Source organism: Heteronotia binoei, chromosome 16 (assembly GCF_032191835.1).
Source record: "Heteronotia binoei isolate CCM8104 ecotype False Entrance Well chromosome 16, APGP_CSIRO_Hbin_v1, whole genome shotgun sequence".
Lineage (NCBI taxonomy): Eukaryota > Metazoa > Chordata > Lepidosauria > Squamata > Gekkonidae > Heteronotia > Heteronotia binoei.
The window spans coordinates 16,730,356-16,754,982 of NC_083238.1; the positions used below are offsets into that span (position 1 = coordinate 16,730,356).

Consider the following 24,627-nt stretch of genomic DNA (forward strand, 5'->3'; position numbering starts at 1 on the left):
TTATGACCACACGTTGCCCCTCTTTAGAAATCTAAATTGGCTTCCTGGTCATTCTGTTTGTTCTTAGCTCTCCATGGCTGTTTTCCCCACCTAACTCTCCACTTGTCTCCCAGCATTTATGCTCTTTATTATCAGTGTTCTCACACCACCACTCTGAGCCATTCAAAAGATCTGCTCCTTCAGAATGTCACCCCTTCCCTCTTGCTACCTGAAATTGCCTCTCAGAATGCCTGCATGGTGCCACATCTCACACCTTCCTTCAAATCCCTTCATATTTGTCTCTGAAACTTTTGATGCAGGGAGCAGTCCTGTTATGTCATGGGGCTTACTCCCAGGCAAGGGTTAAAGTCATAGCCACCTAAAACAAAGCTCAAACATGTGTAACTAAGTATCTCCACCTCCCTGCACTTCCCTTTCCATTGTAAGCTCTCCTGTGTACACTTTAGTCTGTAAGCTTTGTTGAGAAAGAACCTGTCTTTCTGGACCCTGTATAGCTCCAATTCATGGTGCCCAGACCTGGATAGCCCAGGCTAGCCTGATCTCATCAGATCTCAGAAGCTAAGCAGGCTTGGCCCTGGTTCATATTGGATAGGAGACCATCAAGAAAGTCCAGGGTCACTACACAGAGGCAGGCAATGGCAATCCATCTCTGAACATCTCTTGCCTTGAAAACCCTACAGGGTCTCCATTAGCCCACTGCAACTTTGCGGCACATTCCACTACCAATTCATGGTAATAAAGATGGGCCTTGAATTGTGCCTGGATACCTGTGGACAAACCATCTAATTCCTGAAGCACCAGTATGATGCGTCCTCTTGCAGCAACGCTTGGAAGGTGGTAATCACACATCGTTCAGTCCATGCCCACTACCAGCTGTGCTTATGATTGCTCGATGCAGCAACATCTGCTGGTATACATGAGATGGCAGCTTTGTTCATTTTTGTACTCACCTCACTGTAGTTTAGCTTATTGAATTTCGCTAGCATGATTTCAGGAGTATCGGGCATCACATGAATTGTCCTTTTGTCAGTATCCCAAGCTTCAGTATACAGGCGCTGTGAAACGACATCAGAATAAGAAACAGCTGTTATAGGAACAATTATACAGCAGCATTTTTTACGGAGAGAGCTTTCCTATTAAATTAAATGAAAATGGGTTTCCTTGAGAGAATTCAACTACTTTACCAGTTTTGCTTATTTTATTTTAGCCTTTATTGTTTTATAATGAGAAGATCCATTCCAAACATCTTATTTATTTGTTCAGATTTTAAGCACAGCTTATCTAAAAGGGCCCAGGTTCTTGTCATTCGGGAGGGGGGGGGGGGTTCACAATAACTGATAAAAAAAAATCTTAAACTATATGAAGTCAAAGTGCATGAGGAATGTGCAGACTTTGCTTGCTTGACCATTCCATAAACATTTATTTATCCTTATATATAAAAAAAAAAGGTAGTCCTCTGTGCAAGTACCAGTCGTTTCCGACTCTGGGGTGAAGTTGCATCACAACGTTTTCATGGCAGACTTTCACGGCAAGTGTGGTTTGCCATTGTCTTCCCTGGTCATCTACACTTTCTCCCCAGGAATCTGGGGACTCATTTTACCGACCTTGGAAGGATGGAAGACTGAGTCAACCTTGAGCTGGCTACCTGAACCCAGCTTCCTCCAGGATCCAACTCAGGTTGTGAGCAGAGAGTTCGGACTGCAGTACTGCAGCTTTACCACTCTGCACCACAGGGCTCTCTATTCATCCTTATAGAAACCTATTAAGATTGAACGTGCATGTTTTATTTTAACTTTGTAGCACAAACCGTATACAGAAAAAATATGCTCTTTTAATTGAGGTACCTGCAATACTTTTAACACACTGTGGCTGATTTTTGCTTTTTGATCTAAACCACATGGATTCTGCAAAGCACAGGAAGGGATGAAATGAAATTGTAAAGTCCACTTCCCTGCAAGATCAAGTCAATTCAGAAGCCTGTCCTTCAGCTATTAGTCTGGATAGAAGAGCATTCAGAAGACAGAGGAGGACCTGGTATGTACTTAGAAGCCTCCCCTCCCTCCCGCTTTTGTGTATTTTTATTGGACTTTGTGCACGTGTGTGTGTGCATGGATGGGTGTGTGTTGTAAGTCACTGGGTCCTCAATACAGAAAAGTAGGATAAAAGTAATTAAGCAATAGATTTCTACCTGTGTTGGAAAACTAATAGAATTTGTAGGGGAATGTAGGAAGCATTTTTAAAATCTGTTATTCTTCCTCTCCCCCTGGTAATTCCTCACAGGTTCCTAGCTTGCATTAATTTGAAAGTAATGTGTTATTCCTCAATAGCTTATACAACAAAACTTATTCCTTGCTTGAACAGTTCACACTCACCTTATTCATTATTTCTGCGTTTTGCTTGGCCAAGGCCATTTCTAGAGAATCCGTCACACTAGTAAATTTGAAACTGTCTGGTGGCTGACGATATTTCTTTTCACTTAGGATATCTGCAGCCCTCCTGGCTTTCTCAGTGTCCAGTGAACCAATGGGGACCCAGCCAATGCCCTTCATCCACTGAAGGTCTAACTTGTAGTAATTCTGCGTACATGAAACACAAAGGAAGGCAGTTACTTAACGTTTATAATGGAAACAGAGGAAGAATCACTCAAATTACACAATATGGTTTAGGTGGGGGGGGGGCGGGGAGAGACAACAATCCTCTCCAAAGTAAGCTCTGGAGGGGTTTATGACTATTTTTGGCAAACTACTACCATCTGCTTGCCATATCACAAAATGGTTTGGCATGTGGCCAAGTGAGAGAGAAATTTCTGTTTAGATCAGAAAATATTAGAAGACTGAGGGGTAGATCATATTTGTGTGAGCTCTGGCAATTTTAATTTACACAGATAATTTGAAAACGAAATATATGTTTTAATCAGTGGTTTATTCCTAAACTAACAGGATTCTGGGATAATTTTTTTCCTGAAAACATTTATTTAAATATTTATGCCCCACATTTCTGCTTGATATGGACCCAAAGAAGCTTCTCCTCTCCTCTGATATTTCTTTGGCTGCATAGTGCTTTAAAGATTAAAACCATAGCTTTGAACTGGAGCTGGTACTCTGCTGATAGTGAATGCATCTCATGCATCTCACAACAACAAAAACAGTGATGTAACAAGGCTAACAAATGCTCACTAGCTGAAGATCACTCTCCAGCAAGCTTCCACAACAGAGTGGAAGCTTCCACAACAGAGCTTCCACAACAGAGACTCAGAGTGAACCTGAGTCTTCTAGATGCAACCCAGACACTAAAGCCACAATCTCAGAAATGAAATAGCACATCTGCACACACAGTTACTCTCCTGTTTTGATTACATTTTACAGCTCAGACCTGAGACTTGGAACTGACAGCTAGTTTGAGAGGGACACTGTTGAGCAATGACTTCAGATGTCACATAGCCACTTTTTGTTTGTTTGTTTTGATTTATATCCCACCCTCCTCACAAGTGGCCTCAGGGCAGGTTACACTAGTCAACTCAACAAGTGTAGTGCCTGTAATATACAGATTTATAGGTCAGTTACAACAGAGTTAAAATAGTCTATAAGCAGTCCTGGCTAAGGCATCAGGTGACTAAATGTGATTGTCCTGTAGACAATACTGTGGTGAGGAACCCAATCAGCAGAGTCTCTAGATCTTTGATTGCTAGACATGTCTGTCAAGCATGAGATTTCAAAATAACCAGTCCTTGGGTTTTGAAACAAAGTTAGGTTTATTGATAATCCATGTGGCTCAGTTGAGCAGGAGACCGGAACTGATGCTTTGTAATACTAGAATACATGCTTTAAAATGGCACATCCAAGGTTCTATAAACAATTCTACATTCACGTGTGAAATTCACACGCTAGGCTCCTTATCTATATTGCGGCTAGCACATCCTGGGTCCAGGCCTTGCTGAGCCTGAGAATATGTCCCAGGAGGTCTTATCTTCAAAGAGGACATCCCTGCATTTGTTAGTCAAAGCAAAAGAAGAAAGGAGGGGGTTGCTACTTTGATGTGCATAGGTTTAATTCAGGGTTAGTAATCATTCTAGAATCTGAACACTATTATAGAAAATAAGTATACAATGCTTGACAATGTCTCTGCATCACAGGGGAGGCCCAGATATAATGGACATCCATCACCTCAGCCAAAGGCCTGGAGGAACAGCTCCATTTTACAAGCCCTGCAGGGCCCTGATCTCAAGTGGGAGCATGTTACACCAGGATGGGGCCAAGGCAGAGGCTAAACCTGGTTTAGTCTGCTTGAGGCTAAACATATGTCTTCCAGACAGGGGATCAACAGAAGGCATTGGTCTGAAGAGCGTAGGGCTCTGCAGGGCACATATGGAGAGAGATGGTCTTGGAGGGCCTTGGTCGCATAGTGCTTTAAAGGTCAAAACCACAGCCTTGACAGTGAATGCATCTCATGGAGCACCAGCTGAACGTGTGCCCGCAGAGTTGTCACTGTCAGCACTGGTGCTCTGCATTCTGCACCCACTGCAGTTCCTGGATCAAGTTGAAGGCAAGAGTGAGATACCGTAATCCAATCTGGAAGTGACAATTGCATGGATCACTGTAGCTAAGTCCCACGGGGTAAGGTAGGGAACCAATTGCCTGACCAGCCTAAGGTGATAAAAGGCCTATCAAACAAAGGTGGAGACCTGGTCCTCCATCAAAAGTGAGGCATCCAGAGTCACCCTGAGGTTCCTCACCCTCACCAACAATACCCCACTGAGAGCTGGAAGTTGGATTCCCAACCCTAGACACCTCTTCCCTCCACCCTCAATGCAGATACAGAACCTCCATCTTCATTGGATTCAGTTTCAGTCAGCTCTGTTGTAATCATTCAGAAGCTTTTACTACTTTTTCTACAACCTTCAAAATTGGACTTTCACTGAGATGAGATCCATGGATCTATTACTGATGTGAAGTTCATATACCTTGCCACAATTAATATGTACAGATTTCATCACTTGACTGACATTGTTGAAGCCAGTACTGGAATGACCAACTCACACTTGCTTTATATGACAGGGCTGATGCAAGCATATGTAAGTTTGGAACGAATGGTACTCACATCGCTCTGTAGTTCATAAGCCTTTCTAGCCTGGATGACATCATTCTGATCCGGCAGACAGGTCCACTGGTGCAGGTAATGGCGGTAGTCAATATCACTGACCAGTTTCTGACAGTTCTTGGCCAATAAGACACCAAGCATATCCACAGGACTGGTATACCTGGTCTTTGATTTCTCAAAGTCCTTCTTGTATTCCCTCTCACTCTGCATCTTGGCTACATTCATAGAATGCACAAGTTTAGGGTCATCTTGTACGCTGCGAGCTCCCACATGGTGACCAAGCTGCTTGCGATAACCTTCTTTGTATTTGTACTGTAATAACAAAACAACAAAATGCATGCACTTCTAAGAGAAAGCACCAGTTCTATTTTCCAGAAAGAGACCCATATAAAGTAAAAACCCCAACACTGCAAGGCTACTTCCTGCTATATCAGGAAGAGACATCCCAGAGTGTCACAAACTCTCATTACCAGCTAATCATATACGTAGGTGATAGCCTAACTGAATTCCTCACCTGGTTATGAATAATGTTTCCTCTGAATCATAAATGGCATAGGCTAGCTAAATCTTTATATAAAAATTTGGAAGAAATTCTTCATTATTACAAGGTAGCCATGAAGCACTCTGGAGAACTTTCTTTTCTTTATAGTAAAGAAACTAAATTACATAAAAGTTAAGACAATCAATATGTCCAGCAGCAATAAAGCAAATAATCAAACAGTCTATATTTAGCATATGAGTTCCAATGTTCTGCTCTAGTTGTTGACTTTGAACTACCATTTAGACTTAACTTCCACAGAATTGGAGATTCACCCACTGCATAGTTTGAATACAGGGACAAACTAAACTATGGAATATAACTCTGTTTGAAATGTGAGGGGAAAGTTGTTATTGTAATAAAGAATTCCTCAGCACAGCCCAGTCCTCACTGGTAATCATGAAGAACAAGGATTAAATTGTTCAATCCTACTTTTTTAGTGCACTCCAACAGCATGAAGGAGCCCTTTTTCTGAGTCCCTAGATCTGCTTGTTGCATCTAAGTATTAGACTAAACTCAATGGGCCTTATCTCTGAGTAAACATACCTGGGAGTCTCTGATCTCAGCAGGACATTTCTGAGTAACCATACATAGGCTTGAGCTGTGTTAACACCCACCAGAGCATATTAACCTGACCTGGAAGTAAGTCCTACTGAATTTAGAACATCATGAAGATCCAACTGTTAATTTGGGAATTTTGCTATTCATCTTAGACTCAATAAAATAGTTACTCACATCACTGGCAATATTTCTCGATGCCTTGGCAGCCTGGATTGGAATGGCATCAATTCGCAAATCATAGCCCTTCTTCCTTGCTTCTTCCAGTGAACGCTTATATAAGCTCTTTTTTAAAAAATGAAAAAAAAACTTCCGTTATTTTTTTTTTAAAAAAAGGACAATTCTGATTGATCATTACATATTGCCTTCTTTTGCAAGATTATTCATACAGACAAGCAGATATAAAGAGTACTGTGTGACTTATTGGGTGTTTTCGCACTCACCTTCAGCCGGCGCCGCGACCCTCTTGACGACGGAGGATCTGTGCTGATTTCCCACACGAAGCGCTGGAGCAACCAGAAGAGCCGCCAATTTCCGGCGCGAAGCCCGCTCAAGCGTTTTCCTGCTTCCTGGCGATTTGCGTTTGAGCGGGCTTCGCGCCGGAAATTGGCGGCTCTTCTGGTTGCTCCAGCGCTTTGTGTGGGAAATCAGCACAGATCCTCCGTCGTCAAGAGGGTCGCGGCGCCGGCTGAAGGTGAGTGCGAAAACACCCATTCAGAATTACTCTGACAAAATGTAGTAGCAGAAATACTTAATTCATGCATCTGCCCCCATATGTCAAGTGGTGCAGCAAGAGCCACTGCATCAATGGAATCATTAGAACTTCCTTGTTGCAATTAGTATCCCAAGACTGGGGGTGTGGGGGGGGGGGGGAGACAAGCCAATGTCTTGTTCTCATATAACAAGAGAAAAGTAATTTCCACAACTTTCTTTGGCACTGGGAACAAGGAACAAAAGTGGATTAATCTGAGTCTACAAGGGTGTGTTCACACACATCTTTAGCTCGTCTTACCCCCGGTTTCCATTCGGATTTTATTAGCATATCCAGACAACCACATCTGTCCTTTGAATGCAACTTGTCAGCATCCCAACTTGCCCCGGTTTGATGTTGGCGCTATTAGACACTGGCAAAAGTCCGGTAATCTTCCGCAGAAGCGGCACACATTCGGGTTATTCCTGTTTGGACAGCTCATGCGGGATGCTGCCCCTTGGGATGTTTGGCATCCACCTTCTGCCCCCCCCACCTTTTTTAAAAAAAAAAGTCACAGGAGATATGTGCTCAACCAGATAATCAGGAATCTGAGGTGGGCTTCTGCTTCTCCGATCAACACAGAATCCACATGAACGAAAAAAAAAAATCTTTTTTCAATGTGGAGGATTTCCAGATATCATTGTCACTGCCCATTTTCAGAAAAGTAATTCCTGGCAGTCCCCTAGTTTGAATTGGCAACGTTAATTCCCAGAACTTCTCCCCCCTCCCCTTGAAGCAATGTTTGATTCCCCACTTCCCAACGTTTGGATGCATGTTTAATGAAAACACCACAGCAGGAATCCCGGTATGATTGCTCAGCAACTGAATGAGAGTGAGACGACTTTGAATCTGCTTGATCGGTTGTGTGCATGCTCCAAGAAAAGTGTGTGATAGCATTCAATATGTCTGATCATTCAACAACAGGATGATATCGGGACAAGTCGCATTCTTAGGTGCTTGTCTGATCGACGCTGTGTCGAATCAATATTCAGCGGTTCAAATTGGAGCTCTGCATGCCCACTTTTAATGTGACATGACTGCACCCCAGGAATTCCTTAGTCAGTCTGGAAGCTTGGCCTGTAGCTTAAAGGAACAGATCTTCTGATGATGCTGGACCAAATCCCTAAAACCTGCCCTGGGATTGAGAAAAATTAGACTTCTCTTTCTCCAGTCTCAGGGCAAGTTGAAAAAACAAATGTAAATCAAGTTGTAAATCAAATTTGGACAAAAAAAATGGCAGTCCCATGATTAACTGAAATAATAACAACATGATTCAGGCATAAGTTATAATTATAATCAGAGGTCGTTTTGTACAAAAATAGGTGGTGGAACTCATTAGCATAACTCATTAGCATATGCTGCCCCTCCACCAGACAAAAGCAACCCAATGTAAGAAAGGAGAGCCCCAGGCAAGCAAGGCTGGTTAGAGATCCAGCCAGCCCAAGCAGGCCTTGCTTGCCTGGGGCTCTCCTTGGCTGTCGCTCCCCCACAGTCAAAAGGCCAGCAAGCCACCCACTGCCCAAGATCACATAAGTGGAGAAAGGGTGGTGAGGGCTTCTCCAGGGGTTAATGAGGGCTGCTGGGGGTGTGGCAAAGCTCCTGGTGGCTGGCTGGTTGATTAGCTCCCCTAATCCAGGGACTGTTATGCAGCTGCACCTACTATCCAATGGACAAGGTAGATGGGGAGAAAGAGGGGGAACCGTACAAAAGGTTCAGGAGCTGTGCTCCTGTGAGCTCCTGCTGAATTCAGGGCCTGATTATAATGATAGCCCAAACTACTCAACATGTATCAGGGTTACAGATCATAATCTTCACAAAGAATGACCACACAAAAATAAATTAAGCATTTGACACACCTTATGTCAAACAAGCTCACCTCACTATAATTGATCTTATTTTCTCTCGCCAAAGTTATTTCAGGGGTGTCAGGCATCATGTGGATCTGAGTCTTGTCCTTATCCCAGGCTTCAGTGTATAAACGCTACAAAAAGAATACATGGAATTTTATCACCATCCAGGAGAAACATTCTTGGTTTCAAATTAGTGCTCCAACTTTGTACTGTTAGCATGCCGCATCTTCTTGTAGTGACAAATACAGAAGATGAAGATACAGCAGAAAACAATTAAAAGAGGTCATAAATTGTTTAAATTTGCTTATGGCTCACTCACAAGGGACATTCATACATCCCTGGCATAGCATCACGGATCAAACCAATGCATGTTATGAGCTGACCCAAAGAAATGGTAGAACCATCCCAATACACTTCCTTTGCACAGTATTTCACACTGTTTCAAGAGCACTGAAGTACTGAACTGTGTTGTTAATCTGTGCATTTTATTTAGTGCTCACCTTACTCATTGTTTCTGCGTTATGCTTGGCCAAGACTACTTCTAGAGAATCTGTCACACTAGTAAATTTGAGTCTGTCCGGGGGCTGACGATATTTTTTTTCACTTAGGATTTCTCCAGCTTTCTTGGCTTTTTCAACATCCAGTGAGCCAATGGGGACCCAGCCAATACCTTTCATCCACTGAAGGTCTAGTTTGTAGTAATTCTGTTTACAGGTATATAAAAGCACTTTAGGTGACTTTTACAGACAAACATATCAAAGCAACACATCCTAAAACCTGCAATAAGCTTCACTTTTATTATGCCATTATGGCTTTGCTTTATATTGGGAAGAATTCTTTAGTAACAGTTTACAACCCACATGCTCTAGAACAATGATTTTTGTGGACCTTCTTTGGTGAAAATGTTGTGGATTACAGGTTCATTCCTTCTTTCACTGCCTATAATCACAGAGACTCACCTGGCATAATCTTCCAATCAAATCAAATCTATTCCCCACCCCAAAGAATATCCCTACAATCTCACTGGTCTCAATGCTCTTCTACACTTGTGACCTCTGAAATACAACAGAAAATGAATAATTCGGCCCCACCCAGCCAAGCGGCCGATCGGCCGCCTTAGGCTGGGGGCCGTCCATAGCCTCCCCTGCTGGAGGAGAGACAATGGTTTATCCTAGAGCTGCTGGGGGTGGGCGGCCTTATATAGGCTGGCCCAGCCCCCCGTGTCACAGTTCTGAGCAGGGTCTTCGGCCCACCCGCCTGCCCGTCATGCAGTGTATGATTATGGGGCCAGGTAGGAATTTTGAGGCCAGTGCATGATTATGGGGCCAGGTAGGAATTTTTCGCTTTCAAACATATTGGCCTAGTTTGGGAGTGTTTTCGCCTACCTTGCACTGTGGATAGTGCATTGGCAATTGGCTCGGGCGGTGCTGTTAATAGTTTGGTCACTGGCGGTTTTACTGTTGGGAACATGTTCTTTTGGGGTATTGGTGAACTTCCATGGCAACGCACCATTGGGGTGTAGGGCGTCCCTGGGGTGACCTAAGCTGTACGGCCCAAGGTTGGCTCCAGAGAGCCTCGGGGTCCCGTCACTATTGAGTTGTCCACAACCCAGGCTGTACGGCTCAGGTGAGGGTGGAGCTTTGTGAACGGGATCTAGTGCCTGGCCGGCCAGGTCTGAGCCATTGTGTCGGCTCGCATCCAGGGCTCAGGGCTCGCCCAGTTTCGGGTCTAGGAGGTGGTCTGGTTATGACCCCTGTCTTGACCTGGCCCCATTTTTCCCCTTTGCCGTTAAGTTTAAATAAAGTGGCCCTTTATTCCACATTGTTGTCTGTCTCGTTATTCCAAATTGGGGGGGGCAATTAGATTTGTAAATGTGGATCAAGATTTAACTAGCATTTATGAAAACAAATATATGTATTGTGAAATTGGTTTTGTAGGTCTAGGAAAATGGAATGGTATAAATTGGCATAATTCACACATTTTGTGCTTGTATTTTAGTATCCTTTCCTGTCAATCCTCCAACTTTGCCTTAAAATGGGAAGTGAGACGTGGGCTATTGAAAGCCTTTCTTGGGAATACTTTCTATTAACAAAAGAAAATCAGGAATATTAGAAGCCCAAATCTTGCACTTCCCAAAGAAATCCTGGTGTTCAGAGAGGTTGAACCGGCTCTCTACTCACATCGCTTTGTAGGTCATAAGTCTTCCTAGCATGGATGACATCATTTTGGTCTGGAAGGCATGTCCACTGGTGAAGGTAATTGCGGTAATCAACATCACTAACTAGTTTCTGACAGTTCTTAGCCAACAGGACGCCAAGCATATCCACAGGACTGGTGTACTTGGTCTTAGATTTCTCAAAGTCCTTCTTGTATTCCCTCTCGCTCTGCATCTTGCCTACATTCATTGAGTGCACGAGTTTAGGGTCATCTTGAATGCTGCGAGCTCCCACGTGGTGACCAAGCTGCTTACGATAGCCTTCCTTATATTTGTACTGTTAGCAAGAATAGTAATTAATTTTAAATATAACATTTTATTTAGAAAGAAATAACTTTCAAGAAGTAAATTAGCAAGCAAGATATTATTTTGTACATAATCTTCCTAAGTTATGATATACATTTACAATATATAGATGGGTATATGAAATGCAGCCTCCAAGTGGGAGATCCCCTGGAATTACAGCTCATCTCCAGGCTACAGAGATCAGTTCCCCTGGAGGGTGGACCCTATGGCGTTGTAGCCCACTGAGGTCCCTATCCTCCCCTGGCTCCACCTCAAATCTCCAGGGATTTCTCAAACTGGATCTGGCAGCCCTACCCACTTTCCCATACTGGTGGCCAGGGGGCAACCTAGCAAACCTAGATGGGTGATACCTAAATGTTAAGAAACATCTTTAGAACACAAGTGACTACCTAAAGCCCATGCAATTTTAGTGGTGATTTTGGACTCCTACTGATGGTGGCTCCTTTCAGCTTTGGTCTGAAAATCGACAAAAGGAAGTGGAAACTAAATACAATAATACAGTCCATCCTAAACCCCTTAAGTTTTCCCCAATAGATATTATAGGTCAGTTTCTCTCACATTCAGTCACCAGAGCTTTTGAATCACCATTCAAGCAAATCCTCAAAAAAAAAAAACCTGTAGTCATGTGGCAAATGAGCCATAGAAAGGTCTAGGGATTTTGAAAGCAGTGTCTCTTGTTGGATGACACACAACCAGAATGACTTACATCACTTGCAATATCTCTTGAAGCTTTAGCAGCCTTGATTGGGATTGCATCCACACGAAGATCATAGCCCTTTCGCCTGGCCTCTTCCAATGAAAGTTTGTATAATTTCTAGAAGATTGGTAAATATCAATTTAATATTTAAAGAGGCAAAAAACTACTGTCTGAATTTTGCTTTCTGCCACAAGTTATAAAGAAATTCACTTACTTCACTGAAGTTGATTTTGTTCTGCTGTGACAACAGAATTTCAGGAGTATCTGGCATAATGTGGATGCTGGTTTTATCCTTATTCCAAGCGTCAACATACATGCGCTTAAAATAAACCGAAAAAAACATTATTTAATGAAGGAAATAGCATAAAAATATAATGTAATCTGAAGTAGCCTGAACATCATCAATTGTTCTAAAAAATACATTGCTAGCCTGCTACCAGGCTATTTTAACATCCAATCCATCCTGGAACGTTCCTCATTGACAAGAGGGAAATTAGCTCCATGAAGTTCCTTAATTAGTTAACACAGTATTACCCATATAGGTCACTGGGCACAATGCAGAAAATTACAACTCAAGCGCATTTACCAGTGAGAACAAATTTGGTCAAATAGATAAAGCATTAGGTTTGAAAATGTAACATCTGGATTCACATTCAATCTCTAATCATGGTCCTCACTTTTTTCTCAACCTCATAGGACCAGCGTGAAGAACAATAAATGAAAAATCTCATATATCTTGCCTTGAGCTCTACAAAGATGGGATATAAATCCAAATGCAACAAAATGTAGGAAAGCTCTACCTTCTCATTTGGGACAATTCTATATCTTTCATCAAACCAGCAGCCCCTTCTACCTCTAAAAAACTCCTATTGGATGATGATTAATTATTTCTCAATATATATGATCTGTATCATTAAAAAAACCCAGCCCTCCTCCAGGGAGTAAAGGGGGGGGGGGGGCTGCAGTCGACAGCAAGGAACTGGTAGAAATTAGGGACTTCTCTTCCACCTGCGCAAAAAGCCCTTTGACACTTAGCAACTATTGTTGACTTTTGGATAATGAGTACAGGGTGCAGGTATTTATGAAAATGATTATTATTTTGGGAGAACCAGTTTTATCAAATAAAAACAAAAGGGAGTACTTGATAAACTTTTAAAATTGGTTGATATCTGCGAAGAGCAGTTCAACCCCAACCAATAACAACTACTACTACAAAGACTTCAGAAACATTTTGGCTCCAGAAAGAATAAAAATGGATAACTGAATATATGATTACATAAATCTTGAGGAAAGTAATATTTTTATAGTTTATTATTTGAAGACTAAACTAAAAGTTTGAAAAATACACTAAGCCTTTCAGAGCAGAAGAAGAAAACGGCTAATTGCACTTATAATCCTTAGATGAACATATACGAACATATGAAGCTGCCTTATACTGAATCAGACCCTCGGTCCATCAAAGTCAGTATTGTCTTCTCAGACTGGCAGCAGCTCTCCAGGGTCTCAAGCTGAGGTTTTTCACACCTTTTTGCCTGGACCCTTTTTGGGAGATGCCAGGGATTGAACCTGGGACCTCCTGCTTCCCAAGCAGATGCTCAGCCACTGAGCCACCATCCCTCCCCAATATATAGCATAAAAATCAGTGAGAGCCATTACAGCTTCCGCTGCCATTGCCCACCCCCACTTCCTCAAAAGGAAACACGAAGGGTGGGAGGAGCTGATTTAGGCTCAGCATGTTAACCAATCAGGGGGCGACTGGCTGGCCAGGTAAGGCAGCAGCCGCCATTCCCTAATCAGTCTCTGCTGGCATGAGCTCTCCACCTGCCTACCCTCTTGTTAAGAGCATGGGAGATTAGCTAGTCACCTATGCTGGGGCTGAGCAGGAATTTTTTGGGCCTCACTCAGATTGACCGGAGAGAGGCCTTTTTTCACCTGCTCCACATGGTCAGAGGGGGTGAGGCATAAATAGGCCTGGTGTTACTGGTTAAGCCCTAACTGGGAAAGCGGGAAAAGCATAGATTAAAAGGATTTTGAACTGGCAAGCACCCCAAGATAACAGCGATAGGGGAATCCTCAACTGGGCTACCTAGAGGCTTGGCAGTCCGGGTGGCTTGGTTGGGGTCCTCTTTAGGGTTGAGGAAGCATATGACTGGCCTTAAGGCTTCACAGTCGCAGGCCGGGGAGGTATGCACTCCCATCCCCTCTACGCACTAACGTGTGGGCTGTGATGGGTAGGGTCTGGAAACTTCCGGGCCTGGCCCTGAGCCAGGGTGAGTTTGCCTTTTCGGAAGCTTGCTTAGCAAGCTCAATGCAACCCGTGCTTTATGAGGTATGTAACGGTGCAGATCACCTTTTGTGTAAATAAAGTCCCAGTTTAACCCATAACGTGTGTAGTGTTTCATTTGGGCGGGTGGGCAAACAACTGTATAAATTATTATCGAGCCTTAACAAATATAATGAAAACGTGTAGTCAACCACCTTGATTTCAGGAAGTTTTCTACAAGCAACAAAAAATGAATGAATGCAACTCACTTGATTCATAATTTCAGAGTTATGCTTTGCTAAAGCCATAGGCATGGAATCAATAGGACTTGTAAATTTGAGTGTGTCAGGATGCTGCCTGTATGTGTGGTCACTCAGGATCTGCGAGGCTCTCTTATTCTTCTCCGCTTCTAGAGAGCCGCTTGGAGACCAGCCTATGCCTTTCAGCCACTCAAGGTCTGCTTTGTACGCATTCTGTAAAATAAAGATTAAAAATAGAGTAGATTATAATTTCAACATTTCCTTCCAGTGACCGTGAAGACTTTTACCCTCCCAGTTACAAGCCACATCTACAAAAAAAAGGCTATTGGTGTCCCAACACTTAACAACAGCCAAGATTAACAAACATAATTGATGCTAAGTCTCTATATAACTTACCAGATTTCTCATATCAAGCTGACTGTATAACCAAAAATGTGATAAGGACCTTGGGCATAGAATAGCATTGGTACTTACAGAAACTCATAGGCTGATTTCGCACTGACCTTTTACTGGCGCGACCACCCTCCTCACGCCGGCGGATCTGCAGGGATTTCGCAGCAGAAGCGCCGGCGCAGCCAAAAGAGCCGGCAACTTCCGTCGCGAAACCAGCTCAAACGGAAACCGCCAAGAAGCAGGAAAACGTTTGAGCGGGTTTCGCGACGGAAGTAGCCGGCTCTTTTGGCTGCGCCGGCGCTTCTGGTGCGAAATCCCTGCAGATCCACCAGCGTGAGGAGGGTGGTCGCGCCAGTAAAAGGTCAGTGCGAAATCAGCCATAGCTTTCTTCTGCCCCACCCAGGGCGGGTGCTAAGGGTTCTGCTGCTAGAGGCAGACCCCTGCGCCATGCCCTTACCCTCCCAGCTCCCTCATTTTTTATTTTTTTTGCGCATGGGGCTGGATCTTGCCCCGTTTTCATGCCGGGCTCCTCTCGGGGAACCTGGCGAGCAAACACCCGACGCTGCTCTGCCTCCCCACAGTGCGGGGAGGCGAAGCAGGCTGGATCTGGCCCCGTTTGCAAGCCAGGCTCCTCTGGGTAGCCCGACGTGCAAACGGCTCACTCCGCCTCCCCGCACCACCAGATTTGGCCCCGTTTGCATGCCAGGCTGCTCCACCTCCCCATGGTGTGGGGAAGCTGAGCAGGCCCACTGGTGTGTGGGGAGGTCCTAGGCAGCCACCTACATGGCCTACTCCCATGCGCTGGCCCTGGCCCCCCACCACAAATTACATTGATGCCAGCACTGGATTCTGTCACCCTCAGTGCTCCTATACAGTATGACTTCCCCAGTAATTTCAAGGAAGAGGGTTGCAAGTGAGCCTTTATGAATAAGAAAATCCTTAACAGATTTAATGAAATAATGACCTATTTAAATCAAGTGAACGATCTGAAGTTGTTGAATACAGGCTATTCAAGGTCTTCTGAAGACAAAATTGTATTTTTGCTTCAGCTAGAATTCATCAAAATATTTCAAGCTAGAATGAAATAACAGGGAAAATTAAAAATTAGAGGTGAAAATATGCTAAAGTTTTCACAAGTTCTTTTTCAAAAGGTTCTTACGTCACTTTGAAGTTCATATGTTTTCCTGGCATGCACAACATCGTTCTGGTCTGGAAGACAAGTCCATTGGTGCAGGTAATTGCGGTAATCAATGTCAGTGACTAATTTCTGACAATTCTTAGCCAGCAAGATCCCAAGCATGTCCACGGGGGTGTTGTACTTGGTCTTCCATTTCTCAAAGTCTTTCTTGTATTCCCTCTCGCTCTGCATCTTGGCTACATTCATCGAGTGCACGAGTTTAGGGTCATCTTGTATGCTTCGAGCCCCAATATGGTGGCCTAGCTGCTTCCGATACCCATCTTTGTATTTGTACTAAGGAAAAGAAAAGTTACTTTACTCATTTATCATGTCACTAATAAATACTAAATGGCTAAAAAAATGGTTGACTGTGATTAATTTCACTGGAATAATAATAATAATAATAATAATAATAATAATAATAATAATAATAATAATAATAATAATAATAATAATAATAATAATTTGTATTTGTATCCCGCCCTCCCCGCCGAAGCAGGCTCAGGGCGGCTAACAGGACATGGTATGCACCATGATTTTACCTAAAACAATTTTAAAATACAGTTAATAGATACATTTAAAAACAGTTACATAAAAATTTAAAACTACAATAAATTAAGGTGCTATATTCAATAGATGTGCTCCGATGGCTGGATGTCGCTTTCAGGGCTCCTTATAAGCTTGCAGAAAGAGGGTGGTTTTGCAAGCCCTGCGGAACTGATTAAAGTCTCGCAGGGCTCGCACTTCCTCCGGTAGTTGATTCCACCAGTGGGGGGCCATTATAGAGAAGGCCTGCTCCCTCGTTACTTTCAATTTGGCCTCCTTTGGTCCAGGGATCCTTAAAAGGCTTTGGGAGCTAGATCTTAGTGCTCTCTGGTGAACGTGTGGAGAGAGGCGGTCCCTAAGGTAGGCAGGTCCTCGGTATGCCAACCACACATTCTTCTGGTGACAGTATAAATGCCTTCCCCTGTCATTATGATAATGCTATATGATGCACAGCCCTTTACATATTTATTTAAAACATTTTTTATGCTGCCTTTCCATTTGAGTAGCGTTCCTATGGCAGTGAGCCTGAAATCATGAACATTAAAATAAAAACACATAATCAAAAAAACACGAAAAACAGGGTGGAGAGTGAATGACAAGTTATTTGAGGTATGCCAAAGAAAAATGAAAGTCTTCACCTGCTGTCAGAAGACATCAATACAGGGAAACAGACAACTCTCCCTGGGGAGGGGAGTTTGAAAGTTCTGGCACCACAAATGAGAAAGTGTTTAGAATTATTTCAGTCTCTGACCATATTTTGTACAAGATATCCTAATTTTTATAATCAGCTCTTTCAGCTCAATCAGATAGGCATTTGCTTATACTAATTTAGAGTTTATGGGATTAAGGCTATACTCTTCAGATGTCAGTGCAAGGGAACCATGTTGTGAAATGTCAAAGCAATACTTTCTTCCTATGTTAAGGTCTGCATATTTGAATAAGAAAAAACCTCTTATTAATTAACGGATTGATTGATAATTTCAGCATTAATAGGTGATTTACGGTGCAATCCTAACAGATCTGCACCCTTTGAAATCCACTGAGATCACTGGGCTTAGAAAGATGTCACTTTGCTTATGAATACTTAGATTCAAGCCAATAAGAATTTCAGAGTATGAGTTTTCAAGAGTCAAAGCTCCCTTTCTCAGACATTAGTAGAGTAGAAATGGAGATCCTGAGTCTTTCTATCCTAGTCAGAAGGTAGGAGGAGTGGTGTAATGTTTCAAAGGATGCAGAGGTTCAATGCACATCATAATCAGCTTGATTAGAGCAGAGGGGAAATGCAGAGGGGGCAGAAAATTGCCATCTGTAGTAAGATAAGAATCCTATGTCCCTGTTTAGCTTATTTTTGGGGGGGAGGGTCCATTGTTCTGATCATTGTTCTTTACTTATGACTGCACTTTAGTCATTTTAATTTTATTTCTAAAATGGATCTGAGATTAACCTGCCTGACATTGTTGACATTTTGAAATGGAACTAAGCCCATATTCATTAAATTTTGCATTGTTTACTGGTATTCAGAATCAAATGTCAACATTTGTGAATATTTTAGACACATAAACATGTCCAACTCACTTCATTTTACCTTATTGGCTTGGAACCTATATTTTCCTTCCACGTGTCTAGCTCAGTGCTCTGTTATGAAATGTATTCCTCCAGCACTAGGCACATGAAGCTCTGGCACTGTAGGAGCGAATCCACCAACTGAGAACTCACTGCACAAGCCTATGAAAAGTACTGCTCCAATCCGTTATTTTTATAATGTCCATTTCTGGTTTTGTAACTGTTAGTATTACCTACGTAATGCCAGAAACCAAATTTATCGAGAAAAAGATTATACAAACCAATGAGTTAATATTTTACTTGGCAAGTTTATTTGGCAAGTTTTTTTTTTAAACAAAACAGTAGTTTTTATGAGCTTTTTCATGTGTGAATTCTGTGATTGCCTTTGCTACATAATTAAAACTTTAAAAACCATCAGAGGATATATATCCATCATTTAAAAAGTTCAAACTTTGCTTCCAAGTGCTGAGTTACAGTTGTTAAGTCAACTTTCTGTACAAAAGGGTCTAGTGGCCAAAACATATATCATATTAGCCTACCTAAAGGTATAGAACGCTGTTTACAACTAAGCTCAAATCAGAAAAAGTACTTACTATGTATTTCTGGTAACGAGTCTGATTTAAACAGCACAAGGATATTTTTAATTCTCTGAACACAGAAATGAGGGAGAAAAAAAAACTTGTAAAATGTATTTATCTGAAATCAGCAGACACTGGTGTTATTTTGGAATAACATAAGAAAAGAGAAGCCATGTTGGATCAGGCCAATGGCCCATCCAGTCCAACACTCTGTGTCACACAGTGGCAAAAATTTTTTATATATACACACACACTGTGGCTAATAGCCACTGATGGACCTCTGCTCCATATTTTTATCTAAACCCCTCTTGAAGGTGGCTATGCTTGTGGCCACCACCACCTCCTCTGGCAGTGAATTCCACATGCCAATCACCCTTTGGGTGAAGAAGTACTTCCTTTTATCCGTTTTAACCTGGCTGCTCAGCAATTTCATCAAATGCCCACGAGTTCTTGTATTGTGAGAAAGGGAGAAAAGTACTTCTTTCTCTACTTTCTCCATCCCATGCATGATCTTGTAAACCTCTATCATGTCACCCCGCAGTCGACGTTTCTCCAAGCTAAAGAGTCCCAAGCGTTTCAGCCTTTCTTCATAGGGAAAGTGTTCCATCCCTTTAATCATTCTAGTTGCCCTTTTCTGCACTTTCTCCAATGCTATAATATCCTTTTTGAGGTGCGGCGACCAGAACTGCACATAACGTCAAACCACAGGGAAATATTAGCTTAGAAGTCCTGTTATTCACATAACAATCAGAAAGACTACATTTAGAAACATAATGACAACAGATGAACTAATTACTTCTTTTGATCTTATTTTTTGTCTTTTGTACATTTTTCTGTATATGGTGTTGTAAAAAGAGGTAAATGAGACCCTTACTTCGCTGGCAATATCTCGAGATGCTTTTGCTGCCTTGATTGTTATGGCATCAATAGGAAGGTTGTAGCCTTTCTTCTTCAGTTCTTCTAATCCTAACTTGTAGAGTTTCTATTAAGAGAAAAACGAGAACTTTAGTAGCAGTTATAACCCAGCAGGGGGGAAAAACTTGAGTACAACTAAAAAAAAAAAATCACATAATCCAGTGTTAAACTTACATCACTTGTATTAAATAAATTGGCTCTGGCCAAAATAATTTCAGGGGTGTCAGGCATGATGTGAATCTGAGTCTTGTCCTTGTCCCAAGCTTCTCGGTAAAGTTTCTAGCAAAGGAGAGAATTATTATGGGTCAATGAGAATAAGCATATGCAACACGAAAATTCACATCTGATTACAAAAGTATATTAGCTAATGTGAAATGCTGGGCAAAATATAACACAGTCAAAGAAAACGATTCTTGTCTTCGCGGTAGCTGTATGAAAGCAACAGATTGGATCCTGCTGGCTTTTTTCCTCACAGTCCTCCTCTTTATCACAATCCCTGTCCCCACATAGCTGTTTGTCCACATAGGCATCATAATCCCCAGGACATCCTTTTTTGGTAGTCAGAAAGGACTCCCCTTTTTTTCACCAATGGAAATGCTGGTTGGATCAAACCCAACATATCACCTGCCTGGTCTCTATCAACTGTCAAAAGAACGTCAGGATTCTTGGGACTAAAAGCCTAGAGTTACAGTCGGGTGTAGTTTCAAGCAATCTACAGTAGAAAAGCAAGATTCAAATCCAGTAGCACCTTAAAGACCAACAAGATTTCCAAGATTAAGCTTTCGAGACTCAAAGCTCCCTTTATCAAACGTCCTTTGTCAGTTGGAAATAGCTTCCATATATCAATATGGTTGTTAACAACCTGGACAGGGAAAAAACTCCTCCCTCTTTAACGAAGTTGTAACAGGATTTTTTCACCAGGTGGTGTTATTTACATCTGTGCCCTGAAAGCCTTCACCTGCCCACTTACATAAAGCTTTTGTTAAAGGACAAGGTATTTTTTCTCCAGGACTTCAGCAGCCCTAAACCTCAGCGAAATTATATGCATGCAAAGAGACATTGCCTTGGATTCAGAGAATAGTGAATCATGCTCTGCTCAACCAATGAATCTCTGCTACTTTTTCCTTTCTGGCTGCAGTCCCTCTACCACCATTCAGCTGCTCCTAAAAGTTGGGGGAAGCTTGGGACTGGACACAGCACTGGGGTCTGCCTCAGGAAAGGAGAATCGGCAATAATCGCACCCTCCCACTCACACAAGATGTAAGCTTGTGTGTAAAGTTTAATGAGCCACCTGAAATAACCAACAAGATGAAATGTCTAGCACATTGTTATTCCACTTGTCTTCCAAGAATGTAGAACAGCATACACTTTCCTTCCGCTACTTTAGCCTCACAACAGTCCTGAGAACAAAGTAAGATAAAAACAGGGACTGTCTCAGGGAGGGACGGTGGCTCAGTGGTAGAGCATCTGCTTGGGAAACAGAAGGTCCCAGGTTCAATCCCTGGCATCTCCAACTAAAAGGGTCCAGGCAAATAGGTGTGAAAAACCTCAGCTTGAGACCCTGGAGAGCCGCTGCCAGTCTGAGAAGACAATACGGACTTTGATGGACCAAAGGTCTGATTCAGTATAAGGCAGCTTCATATGTTCATATGTTGTTCATATGTTCATATATGTCTCAAGCTCATCCAAGGAATTTCATGGCAACATGTAAATTTGAACCCGGATGTTCCAAAACTCTAACCACTACAATGTGCTCATCTTATTCTGTCTGGGGACTCTCCTTTTCAGATGCTTATAGAGACTAGCACACAACCGACATCAAGCCAACATTTTTTTCTAAAGAAATGTTTTTGTCTCTAAACAGAGGAAACTTTTTTTTTTTGCATCAGATTCCTAGAAGTAAAAATTACAATTATCCTGCAGTTGGATCCTACGTCTATTTACCTGGAAGTAAGTTCTATGGAGTTCAATGAGACCTTCTCTCAAATAAAAGTACACGGGCCTCGTACTAAACGTTAACTATATGAGCGCCATTTGATCATGTACCACATACTCATTTCCATTTTCTGTGCACCTCATTCATGCATGAACCCTCCTTCCCAGCAGAAGTTTCCCCCCCCCCCCAAAAAAAACTCACATCACTTCTATGCTTGGCATTTTCTTTTGCCAAAACCACCTCCATTGAATCAGCAATACTTGTGAATTTAATAGTATCAGGGTGCTGACGATATTTCTTATCACTCAGAATCTCTGAAGCTTTCTTGTTCGTTTCTGATTCCAAAGATCCATATGTATTCCATCCAACACCTTGAAGCCACTGAAGATCGGCTTTATATGCATTCTAGTTCAGAAGAAAACAGATCTGAGTTTCATTCTGTATTACAGTTAGCCCCAGGAGAAAGAAATTTACTTTCTGCTCTGTGATTTCATAGCACTCCCACTGGCAACTGTTGATTTCTACTGGTCTCTGCTTTAGATACCACTATCATTTAGCTTACCAATGCTTATGACAGACATTAGATATAACTTTAAAACAAAGACTAGGCCCTTCCCCCCAAGCCTTACTCTCCAACACAAGACCCAGAACAGTAGCAGACATAATAATTGAAAAGTATAGTGATAAAGAGAGCAGATATAAAGGAAAGCAGATGGAAAGCAGGATAAACAGAGAGGGGCTTGTAGGCCTCAGGAAAGAGGGTAAAAAAAAGAGAAATAAGGAAAATGGCCTAATGGGAAAGAATCCAGCTAGAGGAATCAAGGACACTAGGAGGAAGATAGATCCAAATGGTCTGGTCTGATGTAGTAGAGGAAGAAACAAGGAAGAAGATTAAGAATTACCAGGGGAGATAACATGCATGTTTAATCTGCCTTCACTGTCCATGTAGCTTTGCAAACGAGAAGGGAAACAAAAGGGCTTAGAAATCTGACTTACGTTACTTTGGAGTTCGTAAACTTTCTTAGCATGAATGACATCTGTTTGGTCTGGTAAACAAGTCCATTGGTGAACGATCCGTCTGTAGTCTGCATCACTAACCAAGTGCTGACAATTCTTTGCCGCTAAGAAAGCAATCATATCCACAGGCAAATTAACCTTGGTCTTCCACTTCTCAAAATCTCTCTTGTATTCCCTTTCGCTTTGCATTTTGGCCACATTCATACAGTGCACAAGTTTGGGATCATCTTGCACGTTGCGGAATCCAATGTGATGTCCTTGCTGTTTGCGGTAGCCTTCTTTGTACTTGTACTAAAACAACAACACAAAATTTACTGCAAGACTAAGATAGGGGGGAGAGTAAAATCAAGAATAATGCATAAATATATCCACATGATGCCATGTTTACTGGAAATCTGAACTATAAACTGAAGCATATAACCTTTGAGTGATTTGACAAGCTAAAAAACAGTTCCAAGGGTTTCTCTATCAGTCTGTCTGTCTCACATTTAACTCACCCTTCATTGCATAAGGCAGGATTTGAACCTAAGTCTCTCCAATCCTATTCCAGCACTTTAACCTACCAGGAATATACAGTCAGATATTTCTGTTCCATATATCTATCTATCTATCTATCTATCTATCTATCTATCTATCTATCTATCTATCTATCTATCTATCTATCTATCTATCTATCATCTATCTATCTATCTATATATATGGAACCTGAATATCATTCCAGATACATAATCCAAAGATATCTGAAAATACCAATGAAAATGGTAAGGTAAGGTAAGGTAAAATTTTATTTGTATCCCGCCCTCCCCTGCTGAAGCAGGCTCAGGGCGGCTAACAGCATCTAAAAGTAAACAATACAATAATAAGACATTAAATTAACATTAAAACATAATTAAAATAATTAATTAAAACATTCCTAAATCTAACAATACTAAATCTGGCAGTAGACATTATTATTTGACGCTATGTCTGTCAGATGGTATAATGATGGTAGATCCCTAAACTGGACCATTTTGGCGTTTCCTTTATTATACACCTATAATTCAGTCGTTGATGAATGCCAGTTTAAAGAGGGTGGTTTTGCAGGCCCTGTGGAACTGATCTAGGTTCCGCAGGGCCCGCACCTCCTCTGGGAGCTGATTCCAAAGGTATGGGGCCGCGACGGAAAAGGCCTGTGTGCGGGTATTTTGAAGTTTAACTTCTTTTGGCCCAGGGATAGTCAATCTGTTTTTTCCTACTGACCTCAGTGCTCTCTGGGGCTCATATGGGGAGAGACGGTCCCTCAGGTAGGTCGGTCCTTGGCCATATAGGGCTTTAAAGGTAATAACCAGCACTTTGTACTGGATCCGGTATACAATCGGCAGCCAGTGCAGTCCGCGTAGTCCCGGCCGTATATGCTCCCATCTTGGGAGACCAAGCAGCAGCCTGGCCGCCGCATTCTGCACTAGCTGCAACCTCCGGGTCCGGCACAGAGGCAGCCCCATGTAGAGGGCGTTACAGTAGTCCAGTCTTGAGGTGACCGTCGCATGGATCACCGTTGCTAGGTCCTGACTCTCTAGGAAAGGGGCCAACTGCCTCGCCCGCCTCAGATGGGAAAATGCTGACTTGGCAGTGGCTGTTATCTGGGCCTCCATTGATAATGAAGGCTCCAGTAAAACACCCAAGCTCTTTACCCGCTGCGCCGTCTTCAGCGGCGCACCGTCAAAGACCAGGAGAGATATTTCCTTCCCCAGAGTGCCACAACCCACATAGAGAACCTCTGTCTTCGCTGGGTTCAGCTTCAGCCCACTCAGCCTAAGCCACGTTGCAACAGCCTGCAGAGCCCAGTCCAGGTTCCCCGGGGTGGAGACGGGCCGGCCATCCATTAGCAGATAGAGCTGGGTGTCATCTGCATATTGATGGCAACCCAGCCCAAATCTCCGGGCAATCTGGCCGAGGGGGCGCATATACCAATAAATACCAATAAAATC

The 24,627-nt window shown here is 42.5% G+C and overlaps 1 protein-coding gene across 6 annotated transcripts in view; it reads right to left on the reverse strand.

Annotated features, from left to right (window-relative positions):
- The window catches only part of NEB (nebulin), a 358,296-nt gene that overhangs the window by 164,610 nt on the left and 169,059 nt on the right, over nt 1–24,627 (reverse strand). For all 6 annotated transcript variants that reach the window (XM_060256972.1, XM_060256973.1, XM_060256975.1 and 3 more), the window contains 15 exons: nt 22,640–22,951; nt 21,845–22,048; nt 19,882–19,986; nt 19,667–19,774; nt 16,088–16,399; nt 14,545–14,748; nt 12,227–12,331; nt 12,022–12,129; nt 10,975–11,286; nt 9,295–9,498; nt 8,821–8,925; nt 6,371–6,478; nt 5,098–5,409; nt 2,373–2,576; nt 951–1,055 (listed from right to left, as the gene is read on the reverse strand). In XM_060256972.1, coding sequence (XP_060112955.1) covers nt 951–1,055; nt 2,373–2,576; nt 5,098–5,409; nt 6,371–6,478; nt 8,821–8,925; nt 9,295–9,498; nt 10,975–11,286; nt 12,022–12,129; nt 12,227–12,331; nt 14,545–14,748; nt 16,088–16,399; nt 19,667–19,774; nt 19,882–19,986; nt 21,845–22,048; nt 22,640–22,951 — 2,808 coding nt within the window. The remainder of the gene's footprint in view (nt 1–950; nt 1,056–2,372; nt 2,577–5,097; nt 5,410–6,370; nt 6,479–8,820; nt 8,926–9,294; nt 9,499–10,974; nt 11,287–12,021; nt 12,130–12,226; nt 12,332–14,544; nt 14,749–16,087; nt 16,400–19,666; nt 19,775–19,881; nt 19,987–21,844; nt 22,049–22,639; nt 22,952–24,627) is intronic.